This window comes from Diceros bicornis, chromosome 3, assembly GCF_020826845.1.
Source record: "Diceros bicornis minor isolate mBicDic1 chromosome 3, mDicBic1.mat.cur, whole genome shotgun sequence".
Taxonomy (NCBI): Eukaryota; Metazoa; Chordata; class Mammalia; order Perissodactyla; family Rhinocerotidae; genus Diceros; species Diceros bicornis.
Genome location: NC_080742.1, coordinates 97,240,058 through 97,254,167, shown reverse-complemented (window position 1 = coordinate 97,254,167; position 14,110 = coordinate 97,240,058). Strand labels below are relative to the sequence as shown.

The window sequence follows — 14,110 nt, the reverse complement described above, 5'->3', positions numbered from 1 at the left end:
TGATAGTAATGTCTCGTCTGGTTCTTAGTGTATGTTGTCATGTGACTTCTGCCCCATTGACCTTGTGTCTGGTGAATACTTGATGAACTTTCCTATGTCTTATCTCCAGTAATGTGGGTTCCACTCGTGTGCTTTCGGCAACGTGCCTTGCAGGGGAAGAGAGGGATCAATCGGTATTCGACTCAGTGGAGGAAGGTAGCATGTAGTGTGTGTGTGCGTAAGAAGTCTTTCCAGCAGGCTCTGAACTGTGTGAGCGCCTCCCCCCTCACAGCAAGGGGACCTGCCCACCACTCACATTGGATGACAAGGGGATTTCTGGACACAGCTGATTCTAAGGGGTTAGAAATAGGCTTATAAAAGTGTGTCCCCCAAATTCAGAGTTTAACGATTTAGATTCTTGCCGTCTGAGATGTTTGGCAGTTGGAAATGGAAGAGCCTGCTCTGCCTTCCTCCGTCTCGGCCCGACTGCTCACGGCACTTTGTGGTTCCCTCCTCAGCGTCAGGCCTCTCTTCCTCTCCGTCGACACCCACCCAAGGGGCCAAGCAGCACGCTTTTCCTCTCGAATCCCATCAGCATGAGCCTGGGCGGCTGGAAAATCGCATCTCTGCCTCCCCTTCCCCTCCGGACACAGGCCAGAGGTTCTGCCCGTCCTCCTTCCCGAGTTCAGCCAGGCCTCCGTCAGCATCACCGGCACACTACACTCCCTCCAAAACCGTGAGTCTGGGCCTGCTCCTGGGCCGGGCTGCCAGGCGGGGGTGGCGAGGGCAGTCTGATCGTTTCTAGCTGAAGCTACGGCTGTGCACTCCTGACGCTTTTGGTATATGTTATCATAAATCACAGGCTGGGAAAAAATTGCTGAGGGCACCGGAGGCAAATGGAAATCAAATGAAGAGTGGTAACATCTGGAACATGACCAGAGAACGTTTTTTGTTTCCTTGGCTTCTTTTTAAAAATCAGTCCTTAAAAGCTTTATTTGCATTTACCTTGATTGGGATACTAAAGTAAAAAGTCATAGGCAAAGCAAAAAAGTTTTAAAAACTAGAAATTTTATTCTAGAGTTTTAAGATTTAAAGTTTGACCTCGTTTGACTTGGGAAGCATTCCTGAAAAGGTGAGCCTTTCAGAGTGGAGTGGTGTAGTGAAACATGTCTTTGCATCCTTCGAAGGATTAGGATTAGTGAATCTTAGTGGAGGAAGCTGGTTTAGCTACAGCACTTAAGCACTCTACATTTCAACACAGTGGGGACTCGAAGTGTGGAGACTCTAGCCATCGTTGCCTGCCTGGTTCCCGTTAGGTACTGCAGGTGCTCAACGCTGTTCTTGTGCCCAGCAAGGATATAAGAACCATGTCACTCAAGTCCATCTATATGGATGTAACTGTTTTATTCAGCTGTTGTATTAGTTTCCTGGGGCAGCTGTAACAAAGTGGCACAAACTGGGTGGCTTAAAACAGCAAGAAGCTATTGTCTCACAGTTCTGGAGGCTGGAAGTCTGAAATCAAGGCGTTGGCAGGGCCGCGCTCCCTCTGAAGTCTCTAAGCAGGAGGATCCTTCCTTGCCTCTTCCGGCTTCTGGGAGCCCCAGGCTTTTCTTGGTTTGTGGCAGCATCATTCTAATCTTTGCCTCCTTCTTCACATGGCTGTCTTCCGTCTGTATCTGTCCGTGTCCAGATTTTCCTCTTCTTATAAGGACACTGGTCATATTGGATTAGGGCCCAAGCTAATTCAGTGTGACTTCATCTTAACTTGATGACATCTGCGAAGACCTTATTTCCAAATAAGGTCACATTCACAGGTATCAGAGGTTAGGACTTCAACATAGCTTTTTGGGGGATATGATCCAACTATTAACAGTTGTTATCTTTGGGGAGAAGGATGTGTTTGTCATGCAGAGAACATACTATTACTATTCTCCTTGTTCATGCAGCGATTATTTTATTAGATGTGTGCTTAGCAGAGTGTTGTTTTAGTGCTGAGGGATAAAATGCAAGGTATTGTTTCTGCCTTCTCTGTCTTACAGTCTTCCTGGGTACAGAATTGCACTCAGATGAAACAGTTAAGTAAAAGCAGAGAGTAGGGTGGGTGGGGATAAGGAGGGGAACAAATAGTTGACCCTATAGGAGGTGGGAAAAGGAAAGTGCTATTATCCGATGAGGGCAGTGAAGGCTTCAGTGCAGTGGCACCACCTGAGCTGAGCCTTGGGTAATTGGTAGGGTTTAAATAAGGAGAAAGGTAAAGAGAGAGCCTTCTAGAAAAGAAAATGAGCCATGACTTGGGGTGGGAATGAGTGTGAGGTGGAGCATGGAGAAGGAAGAAGTGCGTGGTGTAGGAGCAGTGGTGTGGGGCCCGACTCTGAGGGGGTGGGGATCTGGCAGCAGACTGTGAGATGGACTGGAGGCAGGAAGGCCACTAGGAAGGGGTGAGGAGTCCAGACGTGGAATGGTACAGGGCTTGGCCCTGTAGAGCTGTGGGCCTAGGAGTAAGGTCATCCATGTTCTTGAGTGTGAATGAGGAAAGATCTAGAGAGGTTTCTGTTCTCCTGGGCATTTAACAAAGAGACTCAGTTATAGCGATAATGGAACAACAAAGAATCCAGAAAGAGAATGATGAGGCAACCCAAAGATTATCAAAGGCAGGAAGCCACTACTCCCCTAGGGATAGAGGGACAATGAGAGGAGGTGGTGACACCAGAGCCCATCAGACGGGAGATAGAACAATGTGCGTCTGCCTGGCAGGAACTGGAGCCATGAAGGAGAAGCAGCCACTGTCCAGAGATGCCATTTGAGGCAGAGAGATAGGAATCCTGGTGTCTCCTCCTCCTCCTGTGCCCCAGCCTTGTGGTAAACCTTCCCGGAGGCCAGTGGGCTGGGAGATCTGGGACAGATAGGCCTTGTGCAAGCAGGAAGCAAAGGGAGACCAGAGAAGGGAGCAAAGAGGGAAGTGACCAGCAGAGAGGCTTAAATGGATATGGGAGATGAAAAAGTCTCAAAATATTGGCTGCTTCTCATTGACTAGTGATAATTGATAGAATTACCCCATTTAAGAAGACACTGATTTGAAGAGAAAACAGTTATTTCAATTTTAGATCATTTGAAGTGGTGGCGACAGATACAGACGCAGAGTTTTTCCATGATTGCAGAAGTTTTGTGCTCGGGACAAGCCCACAGCCTCTCCCAATCCAAATAAAAGAGAATCCAGAGAGTGCGCGTGGTCCGCTGTCACCTTTTCCCCTCATGATTGTGACGAGAAAGTGATGTTCTTAACTGTTTATGCTTCGTACATCTATGAAGCCCTTGATCAAGACCAACAAGTGTGGGTCCTTCCTGGCTTTCTAAGGTGGTTCTGGGGCCAGAAAGAAAGTGTTCTCACTGTATCCCACACTCAGTGATGGACAGGTATCATAGGCCCTGGTCAGGACCTGTGATTCCACACACATGACTGACAGTGAATGTGACAGGGCAGTGCGATTTCAACAACAATCCAAATGTTGTGAGTGGATAAACAAGATGTGGTCATTCCATGCAATGGAATGTTATTCAGCCTTCAAAAGGAAGGAAATTCTGACATATGCTACAATGTGGATGAATCTTGAAGACATTACGCCAAGTGAAATAAGCCAGTCACAAAAAAGACAGGGGCTGGCCAGGTGGCATAGTGGTTAAGTTCACATGCTTCACTTTGGCGGCCCGGGGTTCACGAGTTCGGATCCTGGACATGGACCGATGCACCGCTTATCAAGCCATGCTGTGGCAGCGTCCCGTATAAAACGTGGAGGAAGATGGGCATGGATGTTAGCCCAGGGCCAGTCTTCCTCAGCAAAAAGAGGAGGATTGGCAACAGATGTTAGCTCAGGGCTAATCTTCCTCACACACAAAAAAAGACAAATACTGTATGATTCCACTTATATGAGGTCCTTAGAGTAGTCAGATTCATAGAGACAAAAAGTAGAATGGTCGTTGCCGGGGACCAGGACGGAATGGGGAATCATTGTTTAACAGGCACAGAGTTTTAGTTTGCGAAGATGAAAAAAGTTCTGGAGATAATGGTGGTGATGGTTGCACAACAATGTGAATGAACTTAATACCACTGAATTGTACTCTTAAAAAAGGTTAAAACGTTAAATTTATGTTATGTATATTTTATCACAATGTTTTTAAAAAAATGATCCAGGGGCCAGTCCAGTGGCATAGTGGTTAAGTTCGTGCTCCACTTTGGCAGCCCGGGGTTCGCAGGTTCAGATCCTGGGCACAGACTTACACATCACTCATCAAGCCATCCTGTGGAGGCATCCCATTTATAAAATAGAGGAAGATTGGCACAGATGTTAGCTCAGGGCCAATCTTCCTCAAGTAAAAAGAGGAAGATGGGCAACAGATGTTAGCTCAGGGCCAATCTTCCTCACCAAAATAAATGAATGAATGAATAAGTAAATAAGTAAATCAATCAATCAATCAATCAATCTCTGAAACGGATTAAATTGTTAAAAAAAATGATTCAGTCAAGACTACAATGTTTATATAGTTTGAGCTTTAAAAAAGCCAGGGTGATCACCTGAGGTCCCCACTTCTGTTTTGAAATATGTTTCAAGATTGAAAGACAACATCCCCTTGGCCGGCCCCGTGGCGTAGCGGTTAAGTGCGCGCGCTCCACTGCTGGCGGCCCCGGTTCAGATGCCAGGCGCGCACTGACGCACCGCTTGTCAGGCCATGCTGTGGCAGCATCCCACATATAGTGGAGGAAGATGGGCATGGATGTTAGCTTAGGGCCAGTCTTCCTCAGCAAAAAAAGAGGAGGATTGGCATGGAAGTCAGCTAAGGGCTGATCTTCCTCAAAAAAAAAAAAAAAAAGAAAGAAAGAAAGAAAAAAGACAACATCCCCGCTGGCTACCTGACGTTAAACAGGGCCTTCATCCCATTTGTGAGTTTTATCACCCAAGCCCTCCAGGGGCTGCCTTCCGCCACATGCTGCTCACAGCCTCTGCAGCCATAGTCTGGCCCGGGTCCCTTCTGCTTGCAGCAGCCCTTGGCAGCAGGGCTGGTGGTCATTTCAAGTTTATATAAAGTGTGTTTCTTTAAAATTGGATTGTGTTGAATGTCTTTAATTTATGTGCTAAGTTCCTTAAGGGCTTGGCTGATATCATTAATTTGGCTACCAGCATAATCTTCATGGAGGAATGTGAGTTGCTTAAAGACTTCTGACCCTGAAAATATTTAGATAGAATTTATCTCTGCCTTTTGGAATAAAAAGACACTTTCTGTAAACATTGACCATGAAGATCGCTTTTATAAAATTTGTTCCCATGAATTTTATTCTAAAATTGGAAAAGGGATGAGGGTAATTAATTAGTCTTTAATCGACAGCACTCATTTTATCATTTATTTACTCAGCAAACGCTTATTAAGCAACCGCTATGTGCCAAAAACTGTGCTCAGCATGGGTGACGGGATGACAAATACGTGAGTCACTCTCATGAGGCAGGGACAGTGTTTGTTCTACTCACTGCTTGATTAACAGCACATTGTGCATGGGAGGGTTTCAATAAACAGCTGCTAACTAATTGAACAAAGGAAGGAGCTTTTGTCTATTTGGGTGGTATAGACAGGTAGATAATTACAGTAGAGTCTGATAGAACCTGTGTGGTTATTATGGGAGAAACACTCAGTCTGCTCTTAGTGAATGGAAGAGCCCATCCCAGAGGAAAGCAGTGGGAATGTTTCCAGCAGCAGAGAGCAATAATCAGCTTTGCATTTTCGGATGATCCCTCTGCCTGGGTGTGGAAATTAGATTGGATTTGGGTAGAACAGGAGCTCAGGTGAGTTGCAATGTGCCATGATTTGGGGCTGGTGGCAGCTGAAGGTGGAAAGAAGTGGACTAGTGTTAAAAAGTGAAGAGCTATTTAAGAGGTGGAATTGAAAGGAATTTGGAATGTAGTGATTGACTAGTTGAGGGGGAAAGAGGGAAGAATCAAGGATGATTCCGAAGGTTTTGCCTTAGGAGACTGGATGGATGGTAGTTGCATTTGCTGGAATAGGGAACAGAGGAGGAAGAGGAGCACGCTGTGTCAGTGTGCATGTGTGCGTGTGAGCACGTGTGTGGGGGGGGTGTGCAGGCACACACACATATGTGTGTTCAGGTGGTGGTGGTACAATAAGGTGCCCATGGACATTCAAGTGGAGGTGTCCAAAGGGCAATTGGGTATGTGAGTCTGGAGCTAGAAATTAAGATTTGAAAGTCATCAGAATATGAACGGTAATTTATGCCATGATAGTAGATGAAATAATCCAGATAAATGTATGGCAGGTGAGAAGAGAGCCAAAAAAAACACGGACATTAAAGGGACAAAGGAAAAGGATTCTGAATTGCCTAGAAAGCAGACAGAAAACCAGGCAAACACAGTACCACAGAAGCAAAAGGAATGGGTTTCTTTGTGCTTTATGCATTTGGAGGGAGTGATCAGCGATGTCAAATGCAGCAGACTGGCGGTGGAACAATCTCAGTAAGGACTGAGGTCATTGATAATCTTGGCAGGAATACCTTCAGTGGCATGGTCAAGAGCAGAAGCTATGTAATGTGGTTTAAATCATTAAGAGGTAAGAAGTAGAGATCAACTATTTCAAGAATCCTGACTTTGAAGGGGAGGAGATGGGGCTATAGCTGGAAGAATGGAGGTGATAGTTTTTTCCTATAAATGGGAATCGATTTAAACACTAATGGGAAAAAAGTCAGTAGGAAGGGAGCAATTAAAGATAGAAGGGAAAAAGCAAGCATTACATTCTGGTCCTGTAAAGGAAATGGGTGAGTTTCCTTGGAAGGTGGAGGCACATCATTAAATGCCTCTTTAATTTAATTGTCTTGGACCAATGAAAGAATCGTCTTCCATTGGGTTGAAAACTTGAAGCGAAGGTATTAGAATGATCAATACTTTTCCAATTTCCCTTCCACAACAGTTACTCTGTGTTCTCCCTCTTTTTCTTTCAGAAATTTCACTCTTGACCTGTGTCTTGGGTCAGAGTCCCTAGAACTAGAGCCTGAGATGGGGTTTCTGATGCAAGTTTGTTTATTTATTACGGAGTCCTCGCAGGAGAAACCTGTAAGATGTTAGGGAAGGGAAGAAGCAAAGCAAGGATGTGGTTTTGGGTGACATCTAGCCTCAGCCTGATGACAGGGGGAGCTCTGGAGTGTAAACTGCACCAGAATTTGCCCCACCTGAAGGCAAGGAAGCTGGGCTTTTGTGCCCCGACACTTAGTTATGGGATGCCCCAGGATAAGGGAAATGCACCTCCAGCTGTCACTGAAGACAATCCTGTAAGAAGGTTGCAGGTTTGAGCCCTTAGCAGCAGGTTGGTGTCCCAGAGCCAGTGACAGGGAACCCAGAGCATCTGCTGCAGCCTGGAGTCTCCATCCTCTTCTTCTCTTGCCTGGTTGATTCCTGTATCTAACAGGATTGGGTACTGTTCTATTGCTGCGTAACAAACCTCCCCAAGACTTAAGACAACAACCATTTATTTAGCTCACAATTTTGTGGGTCAGCAATTTGGGTTGGGCAGTCTGCTGGTCCTGGCTGTGTTCACACATCTATGGTCGCCTACCAGGTCACTTGGGGACTGACTGGACCAGAGTGGCCTCAGCTGGAACAACTTGTCTCTGTTCCACGTAGTCTCTCCTCCTGCAGCAGGGAGCCCAGACTTGTTCACATGGCAGTGATGGAGTTCCAAGACAGACAGAAGTGTATACAAGGCCTCTTGAGGCATAGGTTCAAAACTGGCCATTGTACCTCCTCCTATCCAAGGTAGGATCTATTTCCTCTCCCTTGAATCTGGGTTGGGCTCATAACTTGCTTTGACCAACAGAATGAAGCGAAAGTGACAAAGTCACATTGCAGAGGGCATGGGTACAGGCAGAAGTGGAGGGTGTGGGCCAATTTTGCAACCTACCAAGTGTCTTACCACTTGGTTTCAATGGCTGGGTCTGCACTTGAACACACGATGTACTAGAGTCTGGAAATTTATTCATCTGTATTTCAGGAGTCTAACTCAGATGGTTAACCTCTCTGAGAGTAACTTCCTGTAAAGTAGGCTGTTGTAGTTTGTGTTCCCTGGGAAATAGACTCTAAGATAGAGATTAGTGTGCAGGATGTTTATGAGGAAGTACTCTTAGGATCAACACCTGTGGGAGAGAGGGAGGAGGCAGAATGGGCAGAGGGAGAAGTCATGATGCAGTGCAGTCTCAACGAAGGTCTCAGCAGACCCACAGGGAGGACTAAAGCGAGGGTGGCTCCTCAGAGTTGTCCCAAGTTTGGCCTTTATACCCTCACATCAGCCAGCCATTAAATGACAGCTGTCCTGGGAAGGGGCTTGACCTTGGGCAAGGCAACTCTCTCCAGCCAAGGGCAATCCTGGCTAATAGTTGAGGGTCATCAGTTGGCAGTATTCCCAACAGCTGGGGGGAAAATCCTTCATTCCTGAAAGGGGATCTGAGTCATACATCACAACTTCTACTACATGGACTTATTCTCTGCTTTGTTTTTTTATTTATAATGCCAAAATTCTGATAGTTGAAAATAAGGGCTATCGTATTTCTTCCTATAATATATTTAATATGTAACTAAACTGAGGAAAAGGGTTCAGGATGATTGCTTGGGACTGAATGAAAAAGGTTTCACTTGGCCCAGGTGGGGAGGAACTAAGGCCCCCAGCCAACAACCATCACCAACTTCCCAGCCATGGGGAACCACCATGGAAGGAGATTGCTCAGCTCCAGTCAAGCCTTCAGATGAGACTGCAGCCCTAGCCAATTCTCAATTGAGAAACCTGATGAGAGATCCTGTGTCAAGACCACCCAGCTGAATTGCTCATGAAGCCGCCCCCAGAAACCATAAGACACAATGTATTAGTCTGCTAGGGCTACCATAACAGAATACCACAGACTGGGGGCTTAAACAAGAGAAATTTATTCTCTCAGAGTTCTGGAATCTGGAAGTCCAAGATCAAGGTGTTGGCAGATTTGGTTTCTCTTGAGGCCTCTCTCCTTAGCTTGCAGATGGCTGCTTTCTCACTGTGTCATTACCTGGTCTTTCCTCCATGCACACATATCCCTGGTGCCTCTTCCTCTACTTATGAGGACACCAGTCCTGTTGGATTAGGTCTCACCTTAACAGCCTCATTTAACCTTAATTACCTCTTTAAAGGCCCTGTCTCCAAATACAGTCGCACTGGGGGTTAAGGCTTCAACATATAAATTTGGGGGTGGGGGAACAATTCAATCTATAACCGATAAAAAATTATTGTTATTGTCTTGAGCCACTGAGTTTTGGGGTGATTTGTTGTGTATCAATAGATAACCAATACTTGTCTCATCATGTATGTGGGGAGATAACATAACTCAATTGAGCAATAGATAATAAACTCAGGAACTTTGGGTTCTTTTAAAAAACTGACCATCTTGTCACTGAATCAAGCTCCAGGACCCTTAGTTTTCCTAGTATGAATATGTAGAAGAAAATCACTAACCAGTCTTTCAAGATTGTTATTTGGAATAGTTACCCTTTTTCAGTGTGAGATAGAAAAGCACTGTAAAAATCTAAAAATATTTCAGATCACTTGACATTAAGGAGTAGTTATTTTATATACACTACTTTGTTTTTATATTCTTGTCTATCATTTTATCAAGTTACAACCTAATAAGGTCTTGATGTTAAAACTATCTGCCCAGAAATGGCAAACTAACAGTTCCCTAGTCTGTTACTCACAGCAGATTAGATATTTTAAAAATAGTTTGGAAAAAAATTCGCATTGGGTCAAGGAGTAGGAAATTACAGAGAGAACTGATTCATAATGGGATTGGTTATCATGAGAGCTGGAGCTTAGACAAGTGTTGCCTGTGTGTTGAAGAGACAAGCAGAGGATATCTATTCTCCTGGCTGTCAAAAAAAGGTATTATAATTGGCATTCTTCCTGTGTTCCTGTGCTGTTAGAATCATGACTCAATGAGCAGAAAGAAGGCAGAGCCCAAATAAGAGAGATATACTTGGCTAAGAGCTTGGCCCATTTTTCTGAGCAGTGGCCTGGGTCTTTGGGATTCTTATTTATTCTCTTCCCCAGGTTAGCTCAGCTCCAAGGAAAGAATGTTGGATCTTATTATCTCAGGATTTTTTTTTTAATTGATAAATACCCTGCCACTGTCATCTCCCCAGGGACTCAGGAGGGAAATCATTCATTCAGCAGTTGTTTCCTAAGACCTTATCATTTGCCAGCACTATACTAGGTACTGCGTCCTCAAAGATAGTTGAGATAATTCCTGCCCCCAAGAGTCTCCCAGCAAGAGGTAAGTCCTACAGAGTGAGGACCCTGAGCTAAAGCATTGAGGAGCACCTTTCATCTCTTCATTCATGGGTCACAACGTAACAGATGAGGGATCTGCTTCTAAAGATTCACAGGTCCCATGGCCATGCACTTCGCAATGTGTGATCACAGGGTACAAATGTGGGGTAAAAAATGTAAATTTCTAATAGTGGATTATTTTGCTGTCTTGTTTGATAGAGCCAACCCTTCTCATGGTTAAATCTGCCTCCCTTAATCATGACAGTTGCATTTTAGGATTCATCTTGACCGTTTCCACCCTAGAAAAGCAACTCTGCCTTCACCTGGGAGGGGCGATGGTTAAAATATTGAGTCACACGGAGCTGGGATGTTCATGGGAGTTTATCACAAGTAATCTACAAATAGTACCTCTACCAGAAGGTGGACTATATTGCAATTATCTTTTTCCTTCACTGGGGCTGGCATTGTGAAGGACGTCACTTAAATATGTAACAGGCCTTGACTAAACGTATCTCTTGTTGAAGGAAGATCTTGATTGCCAATTTCTGTAGCTAGGGGCAGAAGCCGGCTTGCAGAGGGTCACTGAGTGAGTGTGAGGTGACAAAGTGTGGACGGAGAATGTGGACAGCTTTATCAAGAAGCTTGGTGTGAAGAGGAGATGGGAGTGAGGGCTGTAGCTGGAGGAGGATCCAGAGGGCATTTCTTTTCAAAGATGGGCGTGACTTGAGCATGTGAATATGCTGATGAAAGGAATTGTAAATTGCTGAACCTGTGACCCATCTCTACCCACACCTCTGTTCTAGGAAGACAGTGTTTACCTCACAGGATTGTGGTGAGGATCAAATGAGATAATCTGTGTGAAGTTACCCAAAGGCTCCATAGCTAGCAATCACTAAGTCAAGATTTGAAGTAAGGCAGTTGGGCTCCAAAACCCATGTTCTTGGCGCGGTTTTATACTGCCTCTAGAGAAGTCTAAGCTTCTCAGTCTATCCATTGCACACTGACTCAGCATCTTGCCTCATGTGCGTAATTCAGGGGTTGGCACACTATGGCCCATGGGCCAGATCTGGCCCATCATCTCTTTTCGTAATTAAAGTTTGGTCAATATACAGCCACCCTTATTCATTTATGCATCGTCTGTGGCTGCTCTCATGCTACAACAGCAGAGGCGAGTAGTTGCAACAGAGACTGGATGGCCTGCAAAGCCTAACATATTTACTATCCGGCCTTTCTTTAGAAAAAATGTCCCAGCCCCTGACTAATCTGTGCCAGAGCGTCCCTTTACTGCCGTCCAATTAACTGATAGGCCATCCTGTGCAAAGTGGCAGAATGAGACGAGTCCCCAGAAAGGCAGAAGACAAGCAGTAGAGCTTTGCCCCACTGCAGACATGGAGCAGGTTCCACTGGAGAGCGCAAATGACATTAGCCATCACTCCAGCCCGAGAGGAGGTCCAGGAATCAGACTGGCCGTAAAGTTGGCAAACTGATAGATAGTCCTGTAGAGTTAGGACTGGAGGACTAGTGTTCTCCTTGCCCTCAGAGCGTTGTAAAATTATACAATCTGCTTTGGACTAGATCGAGGAAATTTGGAATAATATAAGTTTAAGATGGAAGGGCCCTTATTCTTCCGCTTAATCTCCTTGAGTAAGGAAAGATACAAATTTGACATCAGCAGCACAGATGAGCATCATAAACTTTTCATTGCTTACCCTGACAATGGTTTAGTGGAGTGAGTTGGTCAGATGTGCATTTTAATAGAAGGATTATTCCAGTGATGGTCTAGAGGTTGAACTTCATGGGACAGACTAAGCAAGCAGACCAGTGAAGAAAGTACTGCAATGGTCCAGTGAGAGATAACAAAGGGCTGAATTAAAGCCACAGGAGTAGACTTAGAGGAAGGGATTAATTATAAAAGTACATAAGAGATAAAATAGGCTGGCCTTGGTGATGCCTAGATACACAGCATGTGGAAGGAGGATGCCAGGGTGACTCTCTAGTTTCTGGCGTGAAAGGATAGATGGCACTGGCACTGTCATTAAATTAGAAAGAAGTAGATCTGGGGATGAAAGATAAGTTCCGTTTTGGCGTACTTTCTTTGATTCTTTGGAAACATTAAATAGAGCTATTAGGGGCCTGGATATATAAGTCTGGAGTGGAGAAGCAGAAGTTAGAAAAATTATTCTCTTTGTCCATTTTATTTACCATATATTAAGTCAAAGAAATCAAGACTCTGAACACCTTTACCTGTATAACTGCTGGTGTGGGGAAGACAACATAGTTTCATCCTAATAAAGGACATTTCTTTACCAATACAGTTGTATAAAAGTGCATTTTGGGGGCTAAACAGTAAATGGTGGAAAAATTACTGTACCTACTCATGCATTCTAGATGGGCTTGTCTTGATTTGCATTTAGATGCGAATTCCTCTAGCTCAGAACCAGGATTGTCCCCTAACTCATAACACTTAGAAAAGCATTAACTTCAGCTAGTGAAGTATCATTGGTACAACAGTGACACAAACCGTAACACCAGTATTAATAGTGTTCCCTTAATGACTCAGTAAAAATTAGCAGTTGGAGTGCTGGAAAAGTTTAGAACAAGCCTCCTTTGGCATCTCTCTGAGAATGGAGTGCATAATCTGTTAATGAGTGACTGCCCAAATTCTCTAGCAGTGCTTGAGCAAACTTGTTTCAAGGGGTTGTGTGTTGTAACACATTTTTTCCACTATTTTTGAGGCTCAGTGCAGAACCCTAAATTGTCATCGTTTTGAGTCCTGAGTAAGGATGACATCGGCTCACTTGAGCATGACTAAAGAAGAGGTATATTTTCTCCAGAAAAAGGGAGATTGAAGCAGGTGGTTCAATAAAAAGCTCTCTGAGCAACTACACAGAGGAAATTCTAATATGATTTCTACGTCTCGACCAATGATTTCCTATTCATACACTGTATCAAAAGCAAGTTAAAAGCCCATTGCTTGTAATGTGTTCATTCACAAATTGGTAAGGCTATTCAGTTATCTTGGTTTAGTCTGATTAAGTCATTCCATTTACTTTGCATGTAATTTTAAAAATTAGATACATCTGGAGAAGTATTTGATTATCTCTTTGAAACACAGCTTTCCTCTAAGATGGAAAAGTTCTGGAGATTGGTGCACAACAATGTAAATGTACTTAACACTACTGAATTGTGCAGTTAAAAATGGTTAAGAAGGTAAATTTTATGTTATGTGTATTTTACCACAATTAGAATTTTTTTTTTAAAAATAGCATTCCTCTGATTATAAAAAGAAAAGCATAAAGAAGAAAATAAAAACTTCCAGCAATTCTGCCACTTCGAGACAGTCAAATTGTGCTGGAGCGTTTTTGCTTGCTCATCACTGGTGATGAGATTCTTTTAAGAAACTGACTATACGATACTCCAGTACCTGGAGGCTGTAAGGATTTTGAGCTGTTGCCTGCCCGAGGCTCAGCTGTCAGTTTGCGAGTTCAGGCGAGCAGGAGAAGGGAAGGAGCAAGATTTCCCTTCCTAAGATCTGTGCTGTTCCTGGACTTGAATCTGGCCTCCCACGTTTACTATGTGTGGCAGTTAGAGGTTGGGCAGGGGGAATCCCCAAATACTGACTTACGTGCTTGCCACCTACATTTAATGGCACTAACATTGAGATGTAACATCAACATGGTTTATTCTTTTCCGAATGTAAGAATGAATTGCAGAAATAATTTTCTGTTAGGTATGTTTGATGTGTTAGAGCATAGCTAGTGGAATATATACACTTAATTCGTTCAGGATTTTT

At 44.1% G+C, this 14,110-nt stretch overlaps 1 protein-coding gene across 2 annotated transcripts in view; it reads left to right on the top strand.

Annotated features, from left to right (window-relative positions):
* PRKAG2 (protein kinase AMP-activated non-catalytic subunit gamma 2) overlaps positions 1-14,110 on the top strand; it is a 274,878-nt gene that overhangs the window by 177,108 nt on the left and 83,660 nt on the right. For both annotated transcript variants that reach the window (XM_058533601.1, XM_058533595.1), the window contains exon 4: positions 498-715. In XM_058533601.1, the coding sequence (XP_058389584.1) occupies positions 498-715 (218 nt within the window). The remainder of the gene's footprint in view (positions 1-497; positions 716-14,110) is intronic.